We start from the raw sequence: 24,440 nt of genomic DNA, 5'->3' as shown, positions 1-24,440 counted from the left end.
ATTTGAGGTAATTTTGTCATATACATTAATTTTGCTTTTATTTATAATACACTAGTAAGTAGTAACTATTCCCATGCGTTGGACGGATAGTATATTGAAACACAAGAAAACAATTAATTGTATACAATATTAAACATTAAGTAAAGAAGAAATAAAAAATCGATAAGACATGTAAAAAAATAAATTTACAAAAATCTGTAAACATTTGACATATATATAATAATTGTTATGAAATTAATTTATTTATTTACAATATTAAATAACTATATGTTTATAATCCATGGAAAAAATTATATTGCATTACCATTGAATTTGAAAATTAACTTGTCTTAAACATTCACTAAAAAATAAACATAGTCCGATTAAAAAAATATCCAAAACAATTGTTCGATTAAAATTTATAAGCAAAATTGTAAAACTAATTTGTTTGTCAATCATCATATTTGAAGATACCTAAATTCTTTAGGGTGGGTCAATAGGTGGCTCGATTAAGGGCGAAAGTCGGATGGATTGAATCGAAATTAAACTTTAGGAAAATTTCCAAAATGATTCGGAAGTACAAAATCAATTTCAATTCCAATTCTAAAATTTTCGGAATTTAAATATTAATTCCAATTCCAAAAGGTCTGGAAATTTTGGAATTTTGGAAAAACGGAAATCAAAGTTTTAAAATTTCAAACCGTAGCGATTTTTTTTTTGAAAATTTTATAATTAATTTTCAAAAAATAAGAACATCCACGTTGTTAAAAGAAAAACTAATAACTACTAATTTTCAGTTAAAAAATAAATAAAAAATAAACCACATCATAATATATAATATGACTTCTAACAACAATTCAATATGTCAAAATCCTAAAACAAAACTTAAATCAAATTATTGTTTTAGAAAAAAAAAAACAAAAAAAAAACTTAAAGTAAGTATGATATAATATATATTTTTCAGAAAAATATCGGAATTTTTAACTTTTGGAAAATAAATCGAATCGGAAGTCGAAAATTCTAATTCCAATCCAAAAAAATCAGAAATCTTATTAGAAGTCGGAATGATTTTTCTTTTTTCCAAATTCTGAACTTTTCGGATCGGAACCAGTGGGAATTAAAATTTTTGTTCCAACTTGCATCCCTAGGCTCGATAGATATTAAACATTCATAATATATTCGCTGACTTTAATTTTGTGAGCAAATATCAACATAGAATCTTCATAGCCTGCTTGGAAATCATTTGGCTTAATTGTAAATTATTCTATCTAACTTTGGACACTTAAACATTGAAGATAGTAACTTGTAAAAATACAATATAATGATGCCGACGCACACCTCTTAATCCATGACTATTATAAATAAAAGATATGAAGGATACGAAAGCGACAATGATCTTACAACATTCTATATCGATCTATAGTAAACCGTCACAAAACCCATCGCTAATCTAATAGATATTAGAAGTAGGAGTCAAAAGAAATGAACGGTAAAGCTTACGAAAGTCGGAATATGATAGGAACACTGTTCTTCTGCAATCTTCGATTCCATTTTTTAATCAACTTTTGTCTTTCTGAATTAAGATATGTACAGTATTTTCCAAACTTCTTCTATACGATTTCTTGTAGTTCAGTGATCGAATATATTCATGATGTTGGATATACATAGTGCCGTAACAATGTTATGAAGTAAGCATTCTAATTTATTGAAAAACCAAAAAAAGAAAACCAAAAAAAAAACTAATGAACCAAAGAGAAACTTCTCACTAACAACAGTCCCTTATTCCACTACGCCACTATCACAAATAATAACTTCTCACTAACAACAATCTTAATCATTATTTTCAGGTGGAGTTATTGAGTGCGTAGGAGGTAAAACGAAGGAAGTTCATTTAGAAAGAAAAAAATTGTAGAAAATATAAAATGACAATATTGCCTCTAGGGCTACATCTAAGGTTATAAGTCAAAATGTCTTCCTTTTATATATAAGATATTAAAGGAATGAAATTATTGGCGAAAGAAATATAACCCCTGAACCTAAAATAATAAAGATGGTTGGTCAGGGACTTATTCATAAAACCCTTTTTTTTAATTGTTTGTAGGGGACCTCGTCCACCACCGACCATTTCGAACCATAAAAAAATGCCCGAAAGGCCCTGGCCGAGAAGGGCAAGAGCAAACAGCCTGCCCCCGACAACATGCACGTACACCGCCCGACGAAGGTCCTTCATCATCGGCCTCCATGCCGACTCCTGCCCCCTGACAAGGTGCACGTACACGGCCCGACGAAGGTCCTTCATCATCGTCTGCCATGCCGACTCCGGTGCCGCTCTATCCACTCCTCCACCGGTCCCGTCGACCACTGAAGCCGGTGGTTCAAGCAACCAACCAGACCCAACTACATTTAGACGTCCTTAAATATCGGAGTTGATTATGGAATTCGATAAGTACATTGCTTATCAAATTTATCGAAATTTGTCCAGAGGTCCGGAGCACAACATAGAATTCATTATCTTGAATCACACGACCACACTGAAGAGCTGGAATCGGGCGTCATTTATTACTGAGGTCGTGGTAAGAGCTGAGATTCAGCATTTTGGATATGTTGGTATCATCTTATCTTTAGTCTCAATGATTCCACAAAATAAATCTACAAATCTACTTTTGTTAAGCATTACAAAAACAATTCTTCATACCAATACAAATTTATCTTCTTTTGAAACATGATTTGACTGCTAAGATAAAAATTATTTTCACCGAAAAGCAAACATAGATTACTTTATTTCACAAATTCTTTTTCTAAAGTTTCTTTTTCACATCACATGATTTGACTATTACAATAATTTTTCCCCTCGTAAGACATAAACAAACATTATTATTGTTTTTGAAATTTTCTTTGAAAGTACTTTGGTCAAAAGCATCTCCGGACATATGATGGTGAGATAGGAAAGAGGATAGAGAACAATACGAGTAGTGTTATTTAAGTAATTTGTATTATCTTTAAATTTCAATTAATTTATATATGTTATAAAATATAACTTATATATTATATAGAAAACTAAAGATATTATGTATATGCACTGAGAAGTTTAAAAGACAAAGAAAATTGTAACAGAAGGAGAATAAATAAATTTGCTAATGAAAGTTGTTATTATTCGTATTATGAGAGTACCTATTTATACAAAATATTAAGTCTCATATACACGACATGTGTACAAGCTAGTTATGTAGTGTTCATAGCTACAATTTGAATTCTTATCAAAAACCATGCAAATGAAGACCATATGTGCATATCATGTATCACATGGATAGGTGCCATCTCATTGGTTAGTTTAATGGTGTGAAAGTCCACCGTGTCATACTACTCCTCCTTGGACGTAACACCATTGTATCGGCTCAAATCCAAGGTGTGTGCAAAAGCTGCCTCATTAAAAACCTTTGCTGGAAAACCCAATGGGACAAAACCAGTCATAAGGGAAAAAGAGTGCAGCACACCATTGCTCCCCCTGAAATGAACAAATAGTTTTTCGAAATGGCTCATCAATATTACTTCACATTGGCTTTTCTCATTCCAACGGCGTATACCAACTTTTCAAATGTAGAAGTCGGCAAGGACTTTGTAAACAAATCAGCAAGATTGTCGCATGAGCGAACTTGTCGAACATCGATCTCTCCATTCTTCTGAAGCTCATGTGTATGAAAGAACTTTGGTGATATATGTTTGGTCCTATCACCCTTTATATATCCGCCTCTTGTTTGTGCTATACAAGCAGCATTGTCTTCGTAAATGATTGTGGGCGTGTCTGTAACTGGATGTAATTGGCAGGAGTTTCGTATATGCGAAATAACGGATCGTAGCCAAACACATTCTCTGCCTGCCTCATAAAGAGCTATTATTTCAGAATGATTTGAGGATGTGGCCACCAATGTCTGTTTGGTAGATCGCCAAGATATACCTGCACCATTATAACAAAACAAATATCCAGTTTGTGAGCGAGCTTTGTGGGGATCAGATCTATATCCCGCATCGGCATAACCAACTAACCCTTGTTTAGTTGCATTCTTCGAATAAAATAATCCCAAATCTGCAGTACCACGGAGATATCGAAAAATATGTTTAACACCATTCCAGTGTCTCCGGGTAGGCTCAGAACTGTACCGCGCAAGCACATTTACCGCAAAAGCGATATCAGGTCGAGTGCATTGTGCTAGATACATAATGCTCCGATAGCATTAAGATACGGCACTTCTGGGCCAAGTATCTCTTCATTAAATTCTTTAGGTCGGAACGGATCCTTTTCAGGATCTAAATTGCGCACAACCATAGGAGTGCTCAATGAATTAGAATTTTCCATATTAAACCTTTTGAGCACTCGTTTAGTATATGCAGATTGGTGTATAAGTATGCCGTTAATTTTATGCTCAAGCTCAATACCAAGACAGAGTTTGGTTTTTCCAAGGTCCTTGAGCTCAAATTCTTGCTTTAAATATTCAGCAGCATTGGCCAACTCTTCAGGAGTGCCAATGAGGTTCATGTCATCTACATAAACCGCAATGATAGCAAATCCGGTTTCTGATCGTTTAATAAAAACACATTGGCAAATAGGATCATTTTTATAACCTTCCTTGATAAGGTATTCACTCAATCTATGATACCACATGCGACCAGATTGCTTTAGACCATACAATGATCTTTGCAATTTAATTGAGTACAGCTCACGAGGAGCGCCAGAGTTTGGCATTTTAAATCCATTGGGAATTTTCATATAAATATCAGAATCTAGTGAACCATATAGATAGGCCGTTACAACGTCCATTAGACGATGTCCAGTCCCTCTTGGACGACCATATTTATAAGGAAACGAAAAGTGATCGTATCCATCACTGGTGAATACGTCTCATCATAATCAATCCCAGGCCGCTGGGAAAAGCCTTGAGCTACAAGGCGGGCTTTATATCGTACAATTTCATTGTTCTCGTTTCTCTTACGGACAAATACCCATTTATACCCAACGGGCTTTATATTATCCGGAGTTTGAACAATTTGCCCAAATACTTTCCGCTTTTCTAGGGAAGCCAATTCAGATTTTATTGCTTCCTCCCACTTAGGCCAATCATTTCTTTGGCGGCATTCCATTATAGAACGCGGTTCACTATCATAATCATCGTACATTATTTCTTGTGCAACCGATAATGCAAAAATATTATCGATGATTATCTCATTTCTATCCCATATTTCATTGCAATAACTTATGGGATTCTCGGTATTCCCGGAATTTGATATCGCTTTTTCGATATTAGGCTCAACAGATTCATCTGGAGCATTCTCACTAGGAACCACTTGGTTCGAGGGTTCATCGATTTTCCCTTTTCGTTTTCTAGGAACAACGTCCTTTGATCCAATAGGTCTACCCCGTTTTTGTCGTGGAGGATCATCATTCATTTTCGGATGTTCTTCAGGAACAACGATCCTAGCTGGAACATTCACAGCTGGAATATAAGACTTCGTAACTTTACTGGCATCATTAAATGCATCAGGAAGTCTATTGGCAATATTTTGTAAATGAATGATTCTATGGATCTCATTTTCACATTCAAAGGTACGTGGGTCTAGATGAGATAAATGTTGCTCACACCATGTGAGATTCTCGATTAGTTTTTGTTTATCATTATCAATGATATTTTTATCTTTACCAATCGATGGAAATACAGTCTCATCAAAATGGCAATCCGCAAATCTAGCGGTAAATAAATCACCCGTCATTGGCTCTAAGAACCTAATAATTGACGGTGAATTAAATCCAACGTATATGCCAAGTCGACGTTGGGGGACCCATTTTAGTCCTCTGAGGAGGAGGAATTGGCACTTGCACAGCGCAACCAAATGTGCGAAGGTGAGAAATATCGGGCTCAAAGCCCAATGCCAATTGCATTGGGGAATGCATATGATAAGCAGTGGGGCGTAATTTAATCAGTGCTGATGCATGCAATACTGCATGGCCCCATGCTGCACTAGTGAGTTTAGATCTCATCAGCAAAGTACGAGCAATTATTTGGACGCGTTTAATCAGAGATTCCGCCAGTCCATTTTGAGTGTGAACGTATGCTACTGGGTGCTCGACATTTATTCCCAGTGCTGCACAATACTCATCAAAAGTCTTTGATGCAAATTCTCCGGCATTATCCATTCTTATGTTTTTAATGGAATAATCAGGGAAATATGCTCGGAGTTTAATAATTTGTGCAAGCAAACGCGCAAATGCAACATTTCGCGTAGATAATAAGCATACGTGGGACCATCTACAAGATGCGTCTATTAAAACCATAAAATATCTAAATGGCCCACTTGCTGGGTGTATTGGTCCACAAATATCACCATGAATGCGTTGTAAAAACGATGGTGATTCATAACCGACCTTTTCAATGGAAGGTTTTATAATGAGCTTTCCTTGTGAACATGATTCACAAAAATATTCATTAGACATCAAGATTTTTGTATCTTTTAATGGATGTCCTTTTGTATGTTGTGCAATCCTACGCATCATAGTCGTTCCTGTGTGACCCAGTCGATCATGCCATAATCCGTGTATATTGGGATTAACAAGTTTCCATGGCATAGTGGCATAGGATTCGAAAGCTCTAATTTGGAAACAATACACTCCAGAAGTTGTCGCTTCGAGTTTTTCATGAACAATTCTTTTGTCCATAACATATGATGTGATGCAGAGACACTCCACGGTATTTTCAACTAGTGTCTCTAAATGATATCCATTACGTCTCACATCTTTAAAACTCAGTAGATTCTTATTTGATCTACCTGATATCAATGCATTTTCAATATGCAAAGTGGTACCATTAGGCAACACAATTGTTGCGTTCCCGGAGCCATCTATTATTTCCGCGGAACCTGCTATGGTTTTAACTTGTGCCTTGCATAATGTCACACTCGAGAAATATATTTTATTATTGAATATTGAGTGTGTAGTTGCACTGTCGAGTAGGCAATTTTCTCTTTTGTCGATGTTCTCCATGTTTGCCTATAATTTTGTAGAGCAAAAACTCGTGCTGATAACGTGTTATAAAATATAACTTATATATTATATAGAAAACTAAAGATATTATGTATATGCACTGAGAAGTTTAAAAGACAAAGAAAATTGTAACAGAAGGAGAATAAATAAATTTGCTAATGAAAGTTGTTATTATTCGTATTATGAGAGTACCTATTTATACAAAATATTAAGTCTCATATACACGACATGTGTACAAGCTAGTTATGTAGTGTTCATAGCTACAATTTGAATTCTTATCAAAAACCATGCAAATGAAGACCATATGTGCATATCATGTATCACATGGATAGGTGCCATCTCATTGGTTAGTTTAATGGTGTGAAAGTCCACCGTGTCATACTAATATATCCATTGTATAATTCTTCCAATTCTTCAAGTGGAACCATAGGAATGTAATCCTACGTTTCTTATATCCATCATCCAATCACTCGACTATCTATCATTCTTTTATCGCATACGCAAAAGTAAACGAGCCCTTCAAGATAGCAGTCAATCCACATTAATCCAATCTGAATCAGATCTAAAAATTGTGCATTTGTACCGATCATTTACCACCCCAACTCCCAAACCACCATCTAAAAATCACAGCTATGTTTAGGATCATGACCATGACAACACTAAACTCAACTAGGAAGGATTCAAAACCAAATAAAATACCATGTGAACTCATTATAATGATTCACGAGCAAACAAAACGCTTATCACACATGCCTAGCAAATCACAGTAGTATACTAGTTGCAATCGCTGAGATTTAAGATTACAGTCGCATATCCGACATTAAAAAAAATATTATAAGAGAATAATTACATGTCAGGAGAGATGAGACAAGAACTGCACGGGGGAATTGCCGTATAAAACTTTACAGCAGTGGCTGCTCTACCATTTTATACACACACACCACTTAAAATCCAAGTAACCGAATCAGTTCCTGGAGCCTGTGCTGACAACACCATATGCCGTGTAAATTCTCTCTCTCAACTCTCAACATCATCGGGGGTTTATCTTTCTCCTCAGCTCTAGTTGTGCAGCCGAGTAATTTGCCTCAAACTGAGAACCCTTGTTTTTCAATCAAACTAACCTCTTCTTAGTTGTGTTTCAAAATCATCATCCTCAAAAAGTGTTGTGTCATTAATCAACCTTTGGCAAACTCTAGAACCATATCTCTTTACGGGAAGATAATACAGCCACTCATGACAGCACTAACCAGATTGCTGAAATGCAAAGACAATTACCCGTCACATACTCAACCATTGTAGTGATTTTGGGAACCTTGAGCCTGCTGGGACGAATGATGTTGCTGAGGATTTTGTACATTTATCGGCTGTGAGTTGTAGTGAGCAAAAGGCTGCGAGTATAGGGGGTTCAGCAAACTCTGTAACAAAACGAGTAAATCAACTATCAGACATAGAAAAGAGGGATGAGAACAAAAATTGCTCAAGGTAAAAGCAAAATTCTATGAATCTTTTCAAGAATTTCCATCTGAGACTTCATAAAACTTCAGCTTTCATAAACTTCAACTAGTTAAAATATCTGCCACTTCAGTCATTAAATTTAGCAATATTATGCACCAAAAGAGAAAGGAACCTGTGACTGAAGTTGACTTGCACCAAAATGGTTCTGAGAAGCATCATCTTGAGATTGATCATTGTATGGAGCCTGCGTAAATAATCCTTGCGACCCATGGGCCATATACTCCTGTAATAATAAAGGTCTTAACATTACATATGAAAGGCAAAACGAAGGTTGAACTTTAGCAGACCCCTATTTCAATAGACATGCTGTTGGGCCACATCTAATGAAAGATCTTATCATCTACATTTCAAATCTAGATAAGCTCCAATTATATCAGTCAAATCACTCTATTAAGCAAACAGCATACTAATTACTATTATAAGGCAGAAACCAAATTTGAAATATATGACAATTTTTTATATTCATGAAGTGATACTATTCATTTTTGTCCACTCTAAAGAGATGAACTCCATTAAAACACATTTTGTTTGTCAAATATATACGATATCAGTTAAATGCTACAAATACGTCAAGGAGATATAATCTCACATTCTTTTTTACCTTTTTCAGTAACCAAGAATTCACTGTAGTATGTTACATAATGTATGGAAATTTTTTCTTAGAAATTTCAAATTTGTTCATTAATGCTAAAATTGTATGCTTTTCTTTACAGATTTCGAAATCTAGAGTTCCTCAATGAAATGTTGTTGATATGTAGGTATGAGAAAATGAGATTTTAAAAAAATTCTACCACTAAAGCTGTCATTTAAAAACCTAGTGACAACAATGGAATACAATGTTTCCTTCAAAACTAGATAAATTTATCTATAGGGAAGCAAGGTAGGAATGAGTTATACCAAGCCTCGGGCGAAAAAAAAGAAAAAGAAAAGGACTTGCTCCTAACCTGAGACATGTAGTCATTTCCTGGAGCAAAACGAGTATATCCAGCTTGAGAGTTCTGGTTCAAGAAGCTCCCAGGAAATCCACCTTGAGCTCCTTGAGTAACGTAGTCAACAGCATACCCACCCTGAGAAGCCTAAAAGTAAATCAACGGTAACCAATCATCAATTCATCAAACAAGGAAAATCAACAATGTCATCACAATAACAACAATCGTATTATATGGACATACTGGTGAAAACAGGCATACAAAATTTCAAGTACCTGAGTGGAGAATTCAGCAACATTATATGGGATATGCGAGCCCTGACTTTTAAAATCATCTGCCAAGAAATCCTGCATATGCGCAAATAACAAAGTAAGGAAAACCATTGAACACATACCAATGTTTGTTGGACGCTTAATGCATTACCTGAGACATGCCACTCATAGAGAATCCATCCCTATATGTTTGACTTGGTCCTTGACCCGTCACCTGTAGTTCGCATAAAATGAATATCTCATGCTTTTATCAAATTAGTTTGACAGAATACACTGTGAACAGTAGAAAAATTTACAATCTTGTGGTGAAACTAACATTAGAAACATAACCAGGTTGAGACAGTGGTCCACCCACATTTGGCTGGCTGCTAGCATTATCCATCGACGGGAAATTGAAGTTAGAAGGTAGACTTCCAATAGGGGGTTGTGTGCCTTGCTGTGGTGGAAGATGACTACCAATAGGTGCACTTGAGTTCCCCCGCCCAACACCAAATCCTCGACTTCCGGGTTGCGGAATTTGAGGAACAGCCCCCACAGGTCCATGTACAGCACCACGAGCAGGAATGGCATATGGCTGCGATGGAGGCCCTCCATGGAATGGAGAAACGGGTACCCTAGGCATTCCATAACCAGAAGGATGAACACTGGGTTTATGAGCACCATTAGGTGGGCCAGTAGGCATGTAAGGACCTGCTGCAAGAATAAATGATTTACCTTTCCAATATGATTCCACAACTTACTCAATTTAAAATCTCTTATTAGAGAACAATAATTTAAGCTTAAAGAAGGCAATAATTTAAGTCAAGCTATTTCTAGCAGCAAACAAATTTCAATGATGCTCATCATAAGAATTTGGACAACTCGTACCGCTATGAAAAAAGACTAATAGAAATAACATACCCCTAGAGCGAGGACCCCTCCTATCAGTGTTTGAGCTTGAGGCACCAAATGCATCACTGGGAACAATTCCTGGTCCACCACCATAGAAAAGTCTGCGATCATTATATATCTGTGCCACATTAAAACCACAACACCCATGTCAAAGCATTCAAAAACACTCAACTAAAATATCTACTTCAAATTGAAAAATAATTAGGTAGTATTTCAATTTAGCAGCTGTTTTACCCAACGCTTACCTTTTTAGGCTTCTGAAATTGAACCATACTCTGCTTCAGGTTGCTCAGAGGTCCTTCAACCAAGCATTCATGTTCCTAATGAACCAAAATTTCCGAAGAAATAGAACATTAATAACATATTGCAATAGGATTGTACAACAATTTGAGTAAAAAAATTCAAGCGCTAAACTATCAAGAAACCAAATTCGTTAGCTTGAAAAAGCATATTTTCATAATGGAGGTTACCAAAAAACTAGAACCTCCTTTTTATGACAGGAGGAAAAAGGAACTAAATAAAAAGTGACTACCTTAAAGTGTGTTAATAAGCCATTCCATAGAGGCTGCTTGCTTAGAACTTTAGGATTTCCCAAGATAACGATACCATATCGAGCACGCGTGAGAGCAACATTAAGCCGGCGTGGATCATTGAGGAAACCAATGCCCTGCACATAAAAAAAATGAGTTTTAGATCAGGGAACAATAATACAACAAAATGTACAAAGAAGCAAAAAGTTCCAGATATCCACAGCACTAAAGCAACCCTAAAATTACATATTTCATCAAATCTTTTGTGAAATCTCTTCGAAGATGCCCGTTCCAAACATCATAAGCAAATTTTACAGGTGTTACCCACTATAGCAAGATATGTGAACCTAAGTTATGTACCATGACCAGGATGAGGCTTCACATATACGAGGAAATCGAAAACTTATTGTAGTTTCTGAACCAGCTGATAAGTTGAGATTAAGAGAAATTGGTGCAGGCGCTGTAATCTAAAATGAAAGTACATACAGGAACATGTAGGGTTTGATCAAATCTATTGCAGGATTGGGATGATCAAATCCTGATTGGATAGGACTCTCTGCAATTCTTTAGACATGGTAATAGGGTGGATCGCCTAACAAGCCACAGGCCTGGATACAGTACCCAACCTGGATTAGATATCAAATCTTCGGGAGCCCACCTCAGATACATTTTTCCCCAAAAAATTCTTGTAAGAAAACATATGGTTTACTTCGTTATGTTCGGGCATCACTATGTTGATGGCTACAACGATGACTTTCACAGTGAACTAAATGAAGCAGAAAACCAGAAGAAAAGAGGGAAAGACCAAGAGAAGTCCTCCTGAAGAGCCGAAGTGAGAAAGAGAAAACAGGAAAGAAGAAGAGGGAAAGAAAAGGAGACAGAAGAAAAAAGGTGATTGCAAATCCATGATGCGCAAGATTCTGCAGAGGAAGAGACAAGAAGAGGGAAGAAATGGAAAAGAAAGGAATGAAGACGGATCTGCTGGCAGCAGGCAAAGATATGATTAACGGTGAAGAAGACAAGAAGGTTGAAAGGGAGAGGAGGAAAACATAGAAAAAGAGACTTATAAAAACCCCCCAAAACAAACACACACACATACGAGCAATCGCACCCCATATCCTAAATTATCTCGCCACAAATCTTAGGAAGCAAACACAAATTTAAACTACTCGATCCCAAGGGACTGACAAATAGCCAACGTCAATCATGAGCTAATACCATCCCCAAAACCAAACAAGGCACGAGTTAGAAGTATGAGAAATGTAGTATGCTAAGGAGAATATTCTGCACAAGCTTGAGAACCCACCTGATGTTCATTACTCCTCACGCAAGACAAAATTATATAGTCTTTTTCCCTTCCCTGGAATGAATCTACACTTGCTACCTGAGAAATAAACATTTTTCAGCTTCCATCTTGGGTAGATAAGATAAAATCAATTAATCAGTATCACCAAATTACCTCAATTTCTTTGTATAGTTGCTGACGTAAAGCACCATTTCGGGACATATAATTCACAATGTATGCTCTCTGACCTTCATAAGGTGTTATAACACCAATCTGCAGCATGCAACATAAAAAAAAATAAAAATCATTGTCTCTAAGCCAAAATTGAACCAAGCAGCAAACCTTAAAGATAGAGAAGTTTCCAACAAACCTGACTAGGAACAACACCACTTTTCAAAAATGTAGTCACAATTTTCTCAACATTTGCAGCCTCAGTCCTATTTAGGTATGATGTTCCACTAGCACTTATCTCCTCTTGTCCCATCTGTAGAAGTCAACTAAGAAAGTTAACTAATCTTTTTAGAACTAAAATGCAAGGGAATAAAAGGAGAATAGATGATGTAATTTCTCCAACATCCAACTTAAAGGAGATATTGTATGGAGTTCTTTTATCTATCGGTAAATGATTCCATGATAAAACAGCATAAGCCACACAAAGGAACTATCATCCATTAATATCATCTTAACTAAATTATGAACATAAATCATTTTAATATACCTGTACATAGAAGAACATAGGACGGTTTGGTACTGGCCAGGGGAAATCAATGCCGGGTGATTGCCTTTCGTTTATGGTCACTCCATTTTGAAGAGTACCTTCATAAAAGCTGTTAGATGGAAACTCTGAAAGAGCTGGATGCATCCTATATTGAACCTACAAAGACAAATCCAAAGATAATAACGTTACAGGTTCACAATCATATGAAAACACAAATATGAATACGCACAGTTATCAAAAACTATATAGACAGTGTGGCCTAATTGACAAAGTATGCAAACACTTTATGCTTCAGGAAGTAAAGTGCATACATAGTTACAAAGTATACTTCATATATACATCACAGAGAACAACAGAAGCAAAAGAAAACTGTACAATGTGACATAGATTTGTAAGTATCGCAAGAAAATTATTGCTGTTATTAATGCATGGTCTTTCCCTTCTCTGATTTGGGTTGGGGAAGGAAATGGAAGGAGGAGAGTGGTTATGCAAAACTTATATAGTCACCAGATATCATCCCACGGTTTTACACAATATTAGAGACATAAAGAAAATTTAAGAAGTTCGGAAACAAACAAAACCATCACAAATGGAAACAGCACATAACAATCACCTGCAATCTAATTGGTTTCACACCAAGCAGCACAAGTCGTTCAAACAGAGATTGGGCTAAACCAGCCCGGGCAGCTTTCTTGCACATAATGACCGGACCAAGCTGGCAGTGGTCTCCCACAAGAACAACCTGCAAATCTGGTTGTCAGAGTGAATGTAATATAAACAAATATATAGAAAGCTAATTTCCTCAGTTACCTGTTTCACTCCAAGAACCAGAGGGATAAGACACTCAGGCTCGGTTGCTTGAGTAGATTCGTCAATAAGAACCTACAAAAGAATTGCAGTTTAAAAATTGGGAAAAAAAAAGGGTAAGATAATTAAATGAATCCAACCAACCCCATCCCTCACCCCCACCCGACAACACACAAAATGTCATCAACAGAACCCCGGGGTTTGCAATAGCCCAATTTACCTGGCGGAACCTAAAATTTGCTAGCCGGGGATCCCCAGCCCCAACGCATGTACAACAGATGACATCAGCACTCTGAGATATCTCCCGTTCAGTTGCACGCTTGAGCGCTTTATATTTTTTCTCGTCACTACTAGATAACTCTCCTGTAAAAATGACAAGGGATGGAAAAACTCAGTGTTAAAGTCCAGATGTTCAACGCATGAACCTTAAGACAAACATTTACAAATGTAACTAATAATTCAAAACAAACAATACACTTAGAGCAATCAATCCATGTTTTGTTCTTATGTGAAACAGGTAAGTGTTGAACTGTCGCACGTCCCCAAGCACCAATATAAGATGCACTGAAGAGCTCTCAGACGAAACAGAACTCTTCTTTTTTTTCCGGTTTTATGTAGTGATGTTATCAGAGCATAATAAGTCTATCTATCAAAAAATTGAAACCTAAGTCACTTCACTACGGAAAAAGTTTAATCTGCAGAAATTTATTTAAAATTTGTTATAGTGCCTCGTTCTGTTTTCAAACCATGGACGTACAGTTATTTCCTGATATTGATAAGGTGGCTCAGCTCCAGCAAATTGAAACTTTGTAACTTAGGTTTTATGTCATAGGCCTTTATACTGTTGAACAAGCAAATAAAAAACCATTTTTATGTACCAATTTCTAAGTAACAAAGCACAGACACATCGAATGTCTCAATGCCGATAGTAGAGTATAATAAAAAGAGCATGCGTCCTCCCTCCCGGTCCCATTTTTTCCCTCTCAAAGCTATAAGCAGAACCCCTCGGCCCTCATTAACTATCTCACCGATGTTACCGAATTCAGTTGAGCTCAAGTCTGAACATATTCAAACAATAACATAGTTGAAAATGCAATGAGGAAACTAAGCACACTTCAATATTGAAACCAATCCAAAGATGCAACCTCACTCAAAGACCCACAAAAAGTAAGGATAAACATGAGAAGAAAAAGGATAGAAGATAAAAGGATAAACCACAGACCTTGTTCATCTTTCAGCTGCTGTAACTTGTGAAGTTCACTCTTTTCAGATGTATCGAGATGTCTAACCTGTGAAGAAAAACTAACAGGGTCAAAAAATGCATCCAAATATGGTGAACACAACAAATGAGATTCAGAAAATAAAATAATATTCCGTAACCGAACCTGATAGTGCAAGGTTAAGTGCTCCACAGGAGAACTAACAGCTTCCCTTGATTTAGCACAAAGTCTGACAACCTTTATCAAGAAAAAACATAAGACTGCAAATGAGAAGAAAATAAATCCCAAAACACATGGTAAAATATGGTATTTGATCCTCTCTAAATCACCCACTTTTCTCTAGCTTGGGTAAAGAATTGTAAGAATCAGAGGGAGAACAGGTATGTGATGTCATCAGCCAAGTAAAAAGAAACCAAATCAACAAGGCATGATTAATGATAATTGCACGTAGCCTATTAACACTATAGAGAGAAGTATCAATTTCCCCCACTTGAACTATGGCAACAGACCCGTAGATCAATAATTCATTTATGATCATTAGTTTAATGAATAGTGAGTGCTGATCATTCAAATTTGAGGAGCAAATGAATCATGAAGCTATATATTCATATCGAAACTTGCACTTGTAGATGAAAGAATCGCTCAAGAGTATAAAATTGACACCTTTAAACCAGTGGCGCTTATCTTTTCAGCTAGCTGGTCTACAGCCACATTACTTGGAGCACAAACCAAAACCTGAATGGAAAACTAATTATGAGTGTACAGAGATAAAAAATAGCAATAACCTCCTACAAAGAAAGAAACAAAAAGTAACTCAACCTGTCCCTGGCCTTGTTTTGCCATGTGATACACAATTGCAGCAGATGTCACAGTTTTACCCGTTCCGGGTGGACCTTGGATTAGGCTTATAGGCTTTTGCAGGACACTTTTGACAGCAAAGACCTATGGTCATCACAAAGTCCAGTCGAGAATAAAAATATTAACAAAGAAATAAGAGTACAGAGAACAATCTCCCTCATTAACACTATTTTTGGAAATTTTCATGAGCTGATTAAGCTTCATTGGAAGACCCACAAGAAAAAGCTTTTTCTAAACACTACTATGTATTAAATTGATATTAAATTAATACTGCTTGGTGATATTTAAGTCAAATTGATATTAAATTAATCAACGAATAAACAAATTAACTTCATGTATTCCCGATCAGAAAGATTATATGCATCATAGATTTAGACGACGTGAAAGAAGACTGAATATTTTCCTCAAGACAACCAAGCATCCAATAGATACAACAAAGATGGCATGAAAGAGAACGTGACCATACTTGAGATGCATTGAGTTCTGGAAGACCCGGAGCACCAAAACGGCGGGGCAATGTATTACGAACCATCTGCATCTCAACTTCATGCCCAAGCAGATGATGATAAATGTACCTGCGTGTACAGAGAATTTCAGTTGAACAAAGGATAGATTCTATTAAAGCAAAGTAAAGTGCATCAAACAAGAAATAGACATTATATCAATTACAAACTAGTTGATCCACAAAAAAAAAAAAAAAAAAATAGCTCAATTAACACACAACCCATCTCTTTCACCAGGACACCCACCAACTTCTTCTAAAATCAAGAGAATAAAATGTAAACAATACTAATACTATGTAGATATTTCATAAAAAATAATGTAGATATTTCATAAAAAAATAACAAGTTAAAAACCAAAACAGAGACTTTATAATATTAAATCAAAAACCAGTAGGAACACCTTAAAATCATTTTATTGCAATAAAATATTGAATGCTGCAGCGTAACGCAGAAAGCACAATCTGACACAAATTGACCAAAGAACACAACAAATGGTTTGAAGAAGACAGCTAAAATCAGAGCATTCTGCCCTTCCTTCTTGTCCAGTTTTGGATGTCAAAGAGCATGGTAGAATACATCATAAATTCCTCATCCAAGAAAAAGGCTTCAAACAAGGAGTAAACCAACTCCAATGCAAATTTTTAACCATTGCTCTCTGACTTCATAATTACTTTCAAAACAAGAAAAACATGTATACGCTAATAAGAACTCTATACAAAAAAAAAAAGAATCCTGTCACTGACCCACTGACACTGGTTTCATCCACAGCAAATGTTTTCATGGCCCCTTGCATCCGATCAAAACTCGTGCTCTTCCAAACAAAGTCGACGCTAAAACCATGGGTCAAATCAACAGGAACACCCTGCTAAAACAGTGAATCAGATAATTTTCTTTTTTGGTCATTAACAATGAAATCTGTTGTCGTGAATAAGGATACCTGACTGGCACCAAGCTCAAGAGCAACCTCCTCTTGTGCTGTCAGTTTTATCTGAGAAGCAAAACAAATTGTTAACATTCTTTAAAAATTAAAATTACACCATTCTTTGTTCCCCTTGATAACCTTCTTCCAGTAAACAGCAAATCAGAGTATGACCCAGTTATCATCACGGAAAACAATAACTGGGACCCAGGATAGCAGGTCATGCATATTCAAGAAACCACCAACAGGCTAACTGAAAAAGATTCAGAAAGACATGAAAATTTAAAGTTCAGAGAAAGATGTCATACCACATGACCCACTGACTGCCACGAGGGATGAACTGCATCACCTGAATAACGCAGTCGTAGTTCATCACCCGGTACAAGGCGTAACTCATTATCTTCCTACAGGAAACATAGATTTTTCATAAAAAAAACAAAGGTGGAGTACAGTTGTGTTTAACTAAAAGGACAATAGGTTACCTTAGGAAAGACGAAATAAGCAATTCGCTTCTTGTTAAGACCGATATCCCATCGAATAGTGATACTATCTTTGCTTTGAGACTCTTTCATCATCTGTCAAGTAAATGCAATTAAAACACTCTTAGAACTTGTAAGGTTCAGTAAAGACATTGGATTCTAGATAGAACATGAGATTTTTTTTCCTCTGTTGCGTAAATAAGAGTAAATGGACAGATGTTGTGTCCTTAGTTTGGATTCACGTGTAGATTCAAATAGACCTTCATTCAAATTAGTAAAATGCATCAAAATTTTGTGGAAAGTAATTGTTAAAATTAGTTCTTTCATTTCTGTGTTTGCTGCTTTACTATCTTTGCAAATCCAAGACCATCCATAGCAAAATTGAACTGGTCAAAATTATCAAATCTCCAACTGCTAAATCACTGATCTAAATGGAAAAGATAATGTAACAAACCTAATAGCAATAAGGTCAGAGATTTTTCAGTCCACTTTCTTAGTCCAAAACTGAATGTTTGTGTTTCCTATTTGTTTACTTTTTTGAATTTCATAAATAATGTTTCATTCCTCATATGATAAGTTTCTCTTCAAATTGCCCTTTCATTTGGAAATAATGATGTTACACTATCAACTCTTCACCACTCTTAACCGTAAATGAATAAATTCCCAACTCTTGTCAAAAAGTATGGTTGGTTGAGAAATGGACATTCAAAGTTGGAGCGCAGGGGGTATTGTTTTTTCATTGGGTATCTCGAGAACTGTATAAAAGTACAGCAACAAGGTGTGGTCATACCTTATCGTAGTCTGCTTCAAGCTTGATCAATGGTGCAAAAACATTTTGATACTGTAAAGGAAATGCAACAATCACTATAATTAGTGAAGGATACAAAGTAAAATTTGGCGTGTTAACAATAATACGCAGAACAGAATTGTGTTCAGCTACCATAAATCTGAAAGAGTACCTGATAAGCATCTTCATACTTCAAAGCTACAGGTTGAGGCTCATCATCCACCCCAGGCTTCTCAAGATCTTCCAAGGAAGCATCAGGATTTGACTTCCAAAGTTCTTCTATTTTATTTATCTGCTGGGCACTAATTTGTCGAGCCCTCAACTGTTCTTGCTCAGACGGGACCTGCTTTTAAAACAAATAAGAAATCCACTAGAGCAATATGAAGTCTACACTGCCACATGAAATATAGACACACAAACCTTCAGTAACCACTGCAAGAAACATCTATCATCAATAAGTGGACACCACTGGCTCAAGTCCCAGTTCATGTCCTTCAATGCATTAACACTAAGACAAGGTTCCCTACAAAGCAGAACAACAACGCTTTCTGTCTTTGCGGATATGAATCCAAGAAGGAAAACATTTCGACAACCACAGTTATAACACTCAAGAATTGTTTCTCCCAGGGGACTATCTTTGTGAAGACAAACTTCCTTATGCTTTGCTCTCACCTAAAAACATCAAAGCAAGTCAAGTCAGAAAAGAATAACATTGTAGATACGCGAAAAAAGGATTCTAACGCCTCTTCTTCAAAACACAAATTTAAACCCCTGAAAAAATAGTTTATAGATGTATAAATAAAACAGCGAACACACATAGACACAGTAAACAAAGATAATCCATTCTAGCTAGATAATGCAAAGCCATGGCATAAATAAGGTACGGGGCCATATTAAAGATATGTGAACCAGTAAATGATTGTGTCAAATAGCATGTATCTTGCAGAAAACATTTATTATAGTGTCCCAGTGACCCTTCAAGACAAGGCAACCCTTTCATGGAACAACTGAAACCCCAACTAAAATAATATGTATTACAGGGTTGTATTAAGCCAAGACAACCAAGTTTACATAAACTTGATATCGCTAGCCTCTTTTGTCTGGTTCCAGGTCTGACTTGCGTCCAGCATATTATTTTTCAAGAGTTTATATATACTTTGCTGAACTAAGTATGGAATTCTAAAGCTGACATCCTGATGTTATATTTGTCAAAGATCTAACTTTTGGATAAAAAGAATACTGCTCAAACTTTTCGTTAGCCTATATTGATGTATAATGCCATCAAATTTACTAAGGATAATTACGACATATATTGCAACTAGTAGTAGGATACATACAATCTTTTTAACATTTAGGATTATTCCAATATAATATGAAGAAGTGTCTCATTCCAATTTTGGATCTTTCTAATTCATAATTAAAGTTTCTTATTAAAAATAACCTACAACGAAGTAATTAGATAGTATAAGAAAAGATTACTGGACCTATTCCAGTTTTATCATGAACATATAGTAACTAGACCTAATTGCAAACTTTAATACTTCAAATTCCTAGTGACATAATCACATGAAGAAGAAACAAGGAATTCATCTCAAAGAAGACTACTAACAACTGCGAATCTATCGAGTTTATAAATCTTACACCTCTTAAATCACAGTTCACCAATCTACGTTAAACTAGAATGCAGAATAGTATGCCATTATTCAGATGAAATTCAACCCCTAAAAATGGAAGCATATCCAGAATCCTTTCCATCCACAAAAAAGCTTGTTACTCGAAAGGTATTTCTAATTAGACAAAGTAAACACAAAAGAACTAATCCAGAAACTCAGGCTTCACATCACTAGTATCATACAAAGAAAAGCAGTTACATTTTCAATCCCTTTTAACAATTTCAGACTAATTTTATAATTAAAATTCCATATATAGGAAATCAAGAAAAAATAAAATTCCATGTATAGGAAATCAAGAACAATTCGAATGACACTGCCTCTATATAAAAGAAAAATGCTCCAGACAAAAAGGCTTATAAAATTTCGCTAAGCCTCGAAAACTACTCACCAGATGATTGACAATGTGAGAACCAGAAGTATTGCCTCGTGAGTTACAAAACCACTTCCTACAGGACGGCACATTGCAGCGCACCACACAAGCTGGGTTTGTGACCCCACAATACCTGCAAGCATGCTCAGTAAAGTCCCCCTTGCCATAATCGAACACCTCGTCATCGCCGCCAGTGTCTTCAAAGTTCAGGCCACTCATCCCCGCTGCCAAAGCCTCCACCACCCCGGTCTCCTTGCTGTTATTATTGTTATTTGCACCGCCAGTGCCGCCGCCGCGGGGTTTAGTAGCGGACTGAGAGGGTTCGGAGGAGGAAGGAGCCTCGGCGGGGGAAATAGAATCGGAGGGTGTGGGCCAGGCTGAGGTAGATGAGCGAATTGGCTGCGAGAGCTCTTCAAATTCAGGGTAGTCGAAGTCCTCTTCGCCCTGGGTGTTGAATTCCAGAAAGGTGTAGGCATCGTTCCCGGTGTCAGGCTGCGACGCCGTCTCGTAGAGATTGTTCGCCTGTGAATCCATGTTTGTCCTTCCTCTGCACCCTAACCAATTTTACAGAGGCGGAGAACAGAGATCACGAAATTGTGCAGAATCGGAAGAAATCTAGGGTGAATTGGAGAATATTAGGGTTAGGGTTTGGTGATGGGGAGGAAAAAGGGGTTAAGCGGAGGATGAAAAGGGGAAGATTGTCTGCCTGCAATATATTTTGTATCTATATGTGTAAAAAAATAATATGAATTGAATACGACGAGACTCGAAATGGATGGATGGGTAATTGTATATGTGGGTGAATCCGGATCCGACCCGACCACAAAAGTGGTAACAGTCGAGACCGGGTTTTTCTTGCCGGGCTGAATCTGAATGTGGATCCAATTGAACGATGTCAATCAATCCTTATGTAAGTAGGACCGACGGCTCAGCCGAATTATATTTAAGTCGAGTCTATTCTTTAGTGAGACGGATTCAATTTGAGCCGTTTTACTAAAACGGATTTATTTATGAGTCGAGTGTGAGCTTACTATGGCTCAATCCGAATAAGCTCCGACCGATTAGGTTAATAATATAATATATAATATATTTATTACTTTAATGCTATGACAATATACAAAATACGAACGTATAAGATTATTTTATTTTGCAATAAGTAAAGTAGGAATCAAATGCAAAATACCCACATAAATCCAATTGCTTAAGTTTTTCACGAGGTTTGAGAATATAAAACGTTTCCAATAATAAGAGTTAGTAATTTCTTTTCCTTCTTCCATTCTTGTTTTTAACTTTTTCCAATAACTTGCAAAGATCGTTTAGGATTATTTTTTAGGGTAAATTCCACTTTACCCCCTTGTACTCTGCCCAAGAACCACTTTACCCCCTCGTACTCTTAATTTCGTCGATTTACCCCCTTGTAATTGTACAATTTCCCAATACAACCCTCTTCGTCAACTTTTTTCGATTTTGACTATGACGCCATTTGGTCAAGAGTCAAAATATTGACGTAAATATTGAATTTTTTCGATTTTGACTCTCGAGATTAGAAAAGAGAAAGTTTCACACATTCATATATTTTTTTCTTTGCACTGGGTGGAATCGATCAATTTTTGGGTCTTGATTTTTACTAAGTTAGGGGTTCAATTTGGGGATATCTTGCAAGGGGAAGTGGTGGGAGAAGAAGAAATGACAATATTGACGGAGGAGAAACGACGCGTTATAGACAGTGGCAATTTTGTAATTTACAGAGTTGACCAAATGGCGTTAGAGTCAAAATTGACAAAATTTGAAGGAAAGGGCTGTATTGGGAAATTGTACAAGTACAAGGGGGTAAACCGATAAAATTGAGAGTACGAGGGGGTAAAGTGACTCTCAGGCAGAGTACGAGGGGGTAAAGTGGAATTTACCCTATTTTTTATTGGCTTCAATGGAGGTAAATCTTGTTTATCACTCATTACAGTCATATAGTTATGGGGTCCGATATAAACCCGAAACCTGAAAAAATACATGAGTCGAATTTGAATCTATACTAATGAGGCTCGATGGTATGTGAGCTTGAGCCTATAGTAACGAGGTCCGATGGTGACTTGAGTCGACCCAAGCTCGGCTCACGTGGCCCGATTGTCAGCCCGATATCTAAGTGCCGCATTGCACGTGATTAATTTAATATATGATCTTTTATTTTTTTGACTAAATTCAAGTTCTTTACAATGGGAAGTATACATTACAATTATAATAAGAAATATATTTCATTATTATAATAAAATTCATTAGTGAGATTTGAATCACAGTGACTATATTATTTATACAATCTTATAGTACAGAAACTCATTTGGCAAAAAACTAACGACAAAGAAAGCATAGAACTATTCCATTGAGGTAAGAAAGAAAAAAATAAAAATTAAATTACAAAACTAGAAGAGAAAAAAATAAACATAATTAGTATAAAATAAAACGACAAGCCATCCATCTTATATATAAAAGGAATATATTTTGACTATAACCCTAGAGCTAAACTTAGGGGCATTTTTGTTATTTCATATTTCGGCAACTTTTTTTGTTTTGTAACTTTTTCAATTTTGATTTTTTGTTTTAAATATCCATTCCATTTATTTAATGATCAATAAGAAAATTTGAACAAAAAATAACCACCACGTTCAGATATTTATCAGAAAAGAGGGAAATATGTCGAGGAATTGGGTTTCCTTAATCATCGAAGTTTTTGCAAAAACTTCCCACACTCAGAAAACTGTCTTCCCACCCCTTAATTCCACCTCACCTCATCACAATCTCCCATGATTTATTTCCTTGGCAGTTTTTGGCTCAATTACTTTCCACTCCAGGCTTTTAATTTTTGTTTCCCCTGACCAAAAGTGTAGAAACATCGGTGATTTTGATTTCACTTTTGTTTTTGCTCAGGACGAAGCTTGGAGGGTACTGGGATGTTTCTCTTTCGCCTCTCTGGTGTTTCCATTCTTTTCTCTGAGATATCCCAAGGTACTGTATGTCTTCAAATTCAGTTTATTTATTCTGCATTATTGTCATATAATTGATGTCATTTTTCTCACAGATATTTTGATTCTTCATGCTGCCATCCTTGACGGAAAACTGGTGTTCGAAGTTGAGAAATTCTAAAGTTGTTCTATTACATCCGTATGATATATCTCTGTTACCAATAAAAATGTTATTTTTATTGGTTGTCTTGTGATTCACATATGTGTTTGTGCATAACAAATATCGTCTTTGGAATATATATTTGTTTGATAACATGCTCATTTTTCTGCCTTATTACTACCAATATATCTGCAATAGTCTTTGGAATATAACGTGGGTATATTAAATTTGTTGCTGTTTTGAGGTCGTTAAATCTCCGCTATCTACTAATGTTTTCTACATTTGTATTGCATACTGTTAAGTGTATATTTTTACACTTTATCGTACCTTTTTATTTGAGCTTTTGGTGTGTTTTAACGATAATTGGTGCTTAAAAAGTTGATTTATTGTATTTTAGGTACAAATTGAAGAATTGGAAAAGTATGGGGTCAAAACTGCAATTTTGGAGAAAATATGGGCCAAAAGTGAAAAAATCAAAATTCTGAAGATTTAAAGCTCGGACCCCGTCCCAGTTTTAGTTCAAATTGTGGGGACCCCGTCCGAGACTCCGAAGTTGCGCAG

General features: G+C 36.1%; 1 protein-coding gene across 8 annotated transcripts; it reads right to left on the bottom strand.

The window, feature by feature from the left end:
• Window positions 1–7,688: 7,688 nt before the first annotated feature.
• LBA1 (RNA helicase) lies at window positions 7,689–21,648 on the bottom strand. 8 transcript variants are annotated; one of them, XM_012987180.2, is made up of 29 exons: window positions 20,784–21,648; window positions 19,143–19,394; window positions 18,895–19,065; window positions 18,726–18,776; window positions 17,939–18,031; window positions 17,765–17,860; window positions 17,475–17,525; window positions 17,281–17,399; window positions 16,501–16,609; window positions 15,996–16,118; window positions 15,840–15,911; window positions 15,342–15,413; window positions 15,179–15,245; window positions 14,177–14,319; window positions 13,960–14,031; window positions 13,763–13,891; window positions 13,150–13,305; window positions 12,802–12,915; window positions 12,606–12,704; window positions 12,453–12,530; window positions 11,149–11,283; window positions 10,862–10,936; window positions 10,626–10,734; window positions 10,042–10,415; window positions 9,877–9,939; window positions 9,729–9,800; window positions 9,469–9,600; window positions 8,637–8,747; window positions 7,689–8,424 (listed from the first exon to the last, which is right to left on the bottom strand). In XM_012987180.2, the coding sequence occupies exons 1-29, from the start codon at window positions 21,297–21,299 to the stop codon at window positions 8,296–8,298; spliced, it is 3,783 nt and encodes a 1,260-aa protein (XP_012842634.2). In that variant the 5' UTR covers window positions 21,300–21,648; the 3' UTR covers window positions 7,689–8,295. The 8 variants fall into 8 exon arrangements, with proteins under 8 accessions (XP_012842634.2, XP_088674872.1, XP_088674874.1 ...); XM_088818746.1 differs by having other exon boundaries at window positions 10,042–10,418; window positions 17,281–17,402; window positions 20,784–21,533; XM_088818748.1 differs by having other exon boundaries at window positions 17,281–17,402; window positions 20,784–21,533.
• Window positions 21,649–24,440: the final 2,792 nt, after the last annotated feature.

This window comes from Erythranthe guttata, chromosome 5 (genome assembly GCF_056151865.1).
Source record: "Erythranthe guttata isolate IM_541 chromosome 5, IM_541, whole genome shotgun sequence".
NCBI classification, from domain to species: Eukaryota; Viridiplantae; Streptophyta; class Magnoliopsida; order Lamiales; family Phrymaceae; genus Erythranthe; species Erythranthe guttata.
This window is presented reverse-complemented; position numbering and strand designations above follow the sequence as displayed.

Excerpts from the sequence above, each read along its gene's own strand:
- LBA1 (XM_088818746.1), bottom strand. The coding sequence starts at position 21,299 with ATGGATTCACAGGCGAACAATCTCTACGAGACGGCGTCGCAGCCTGAC. Across the intron at positions 14,032-14,176 it reads CAAATTTTAGGTTCCGCCAG|GTTCTTATTGACGAATCTAC; the intron begins GTAAATTGGGCT and ends ATTCTTTTGTAG. Across the intron at positions 10,937-11,148 it reads GCTTATTAACACACTTTAAG|GAACATGAATGCTTGGTTGA; the intron begins GTAGTCACTTTT and ends TTGGTTCATTAG.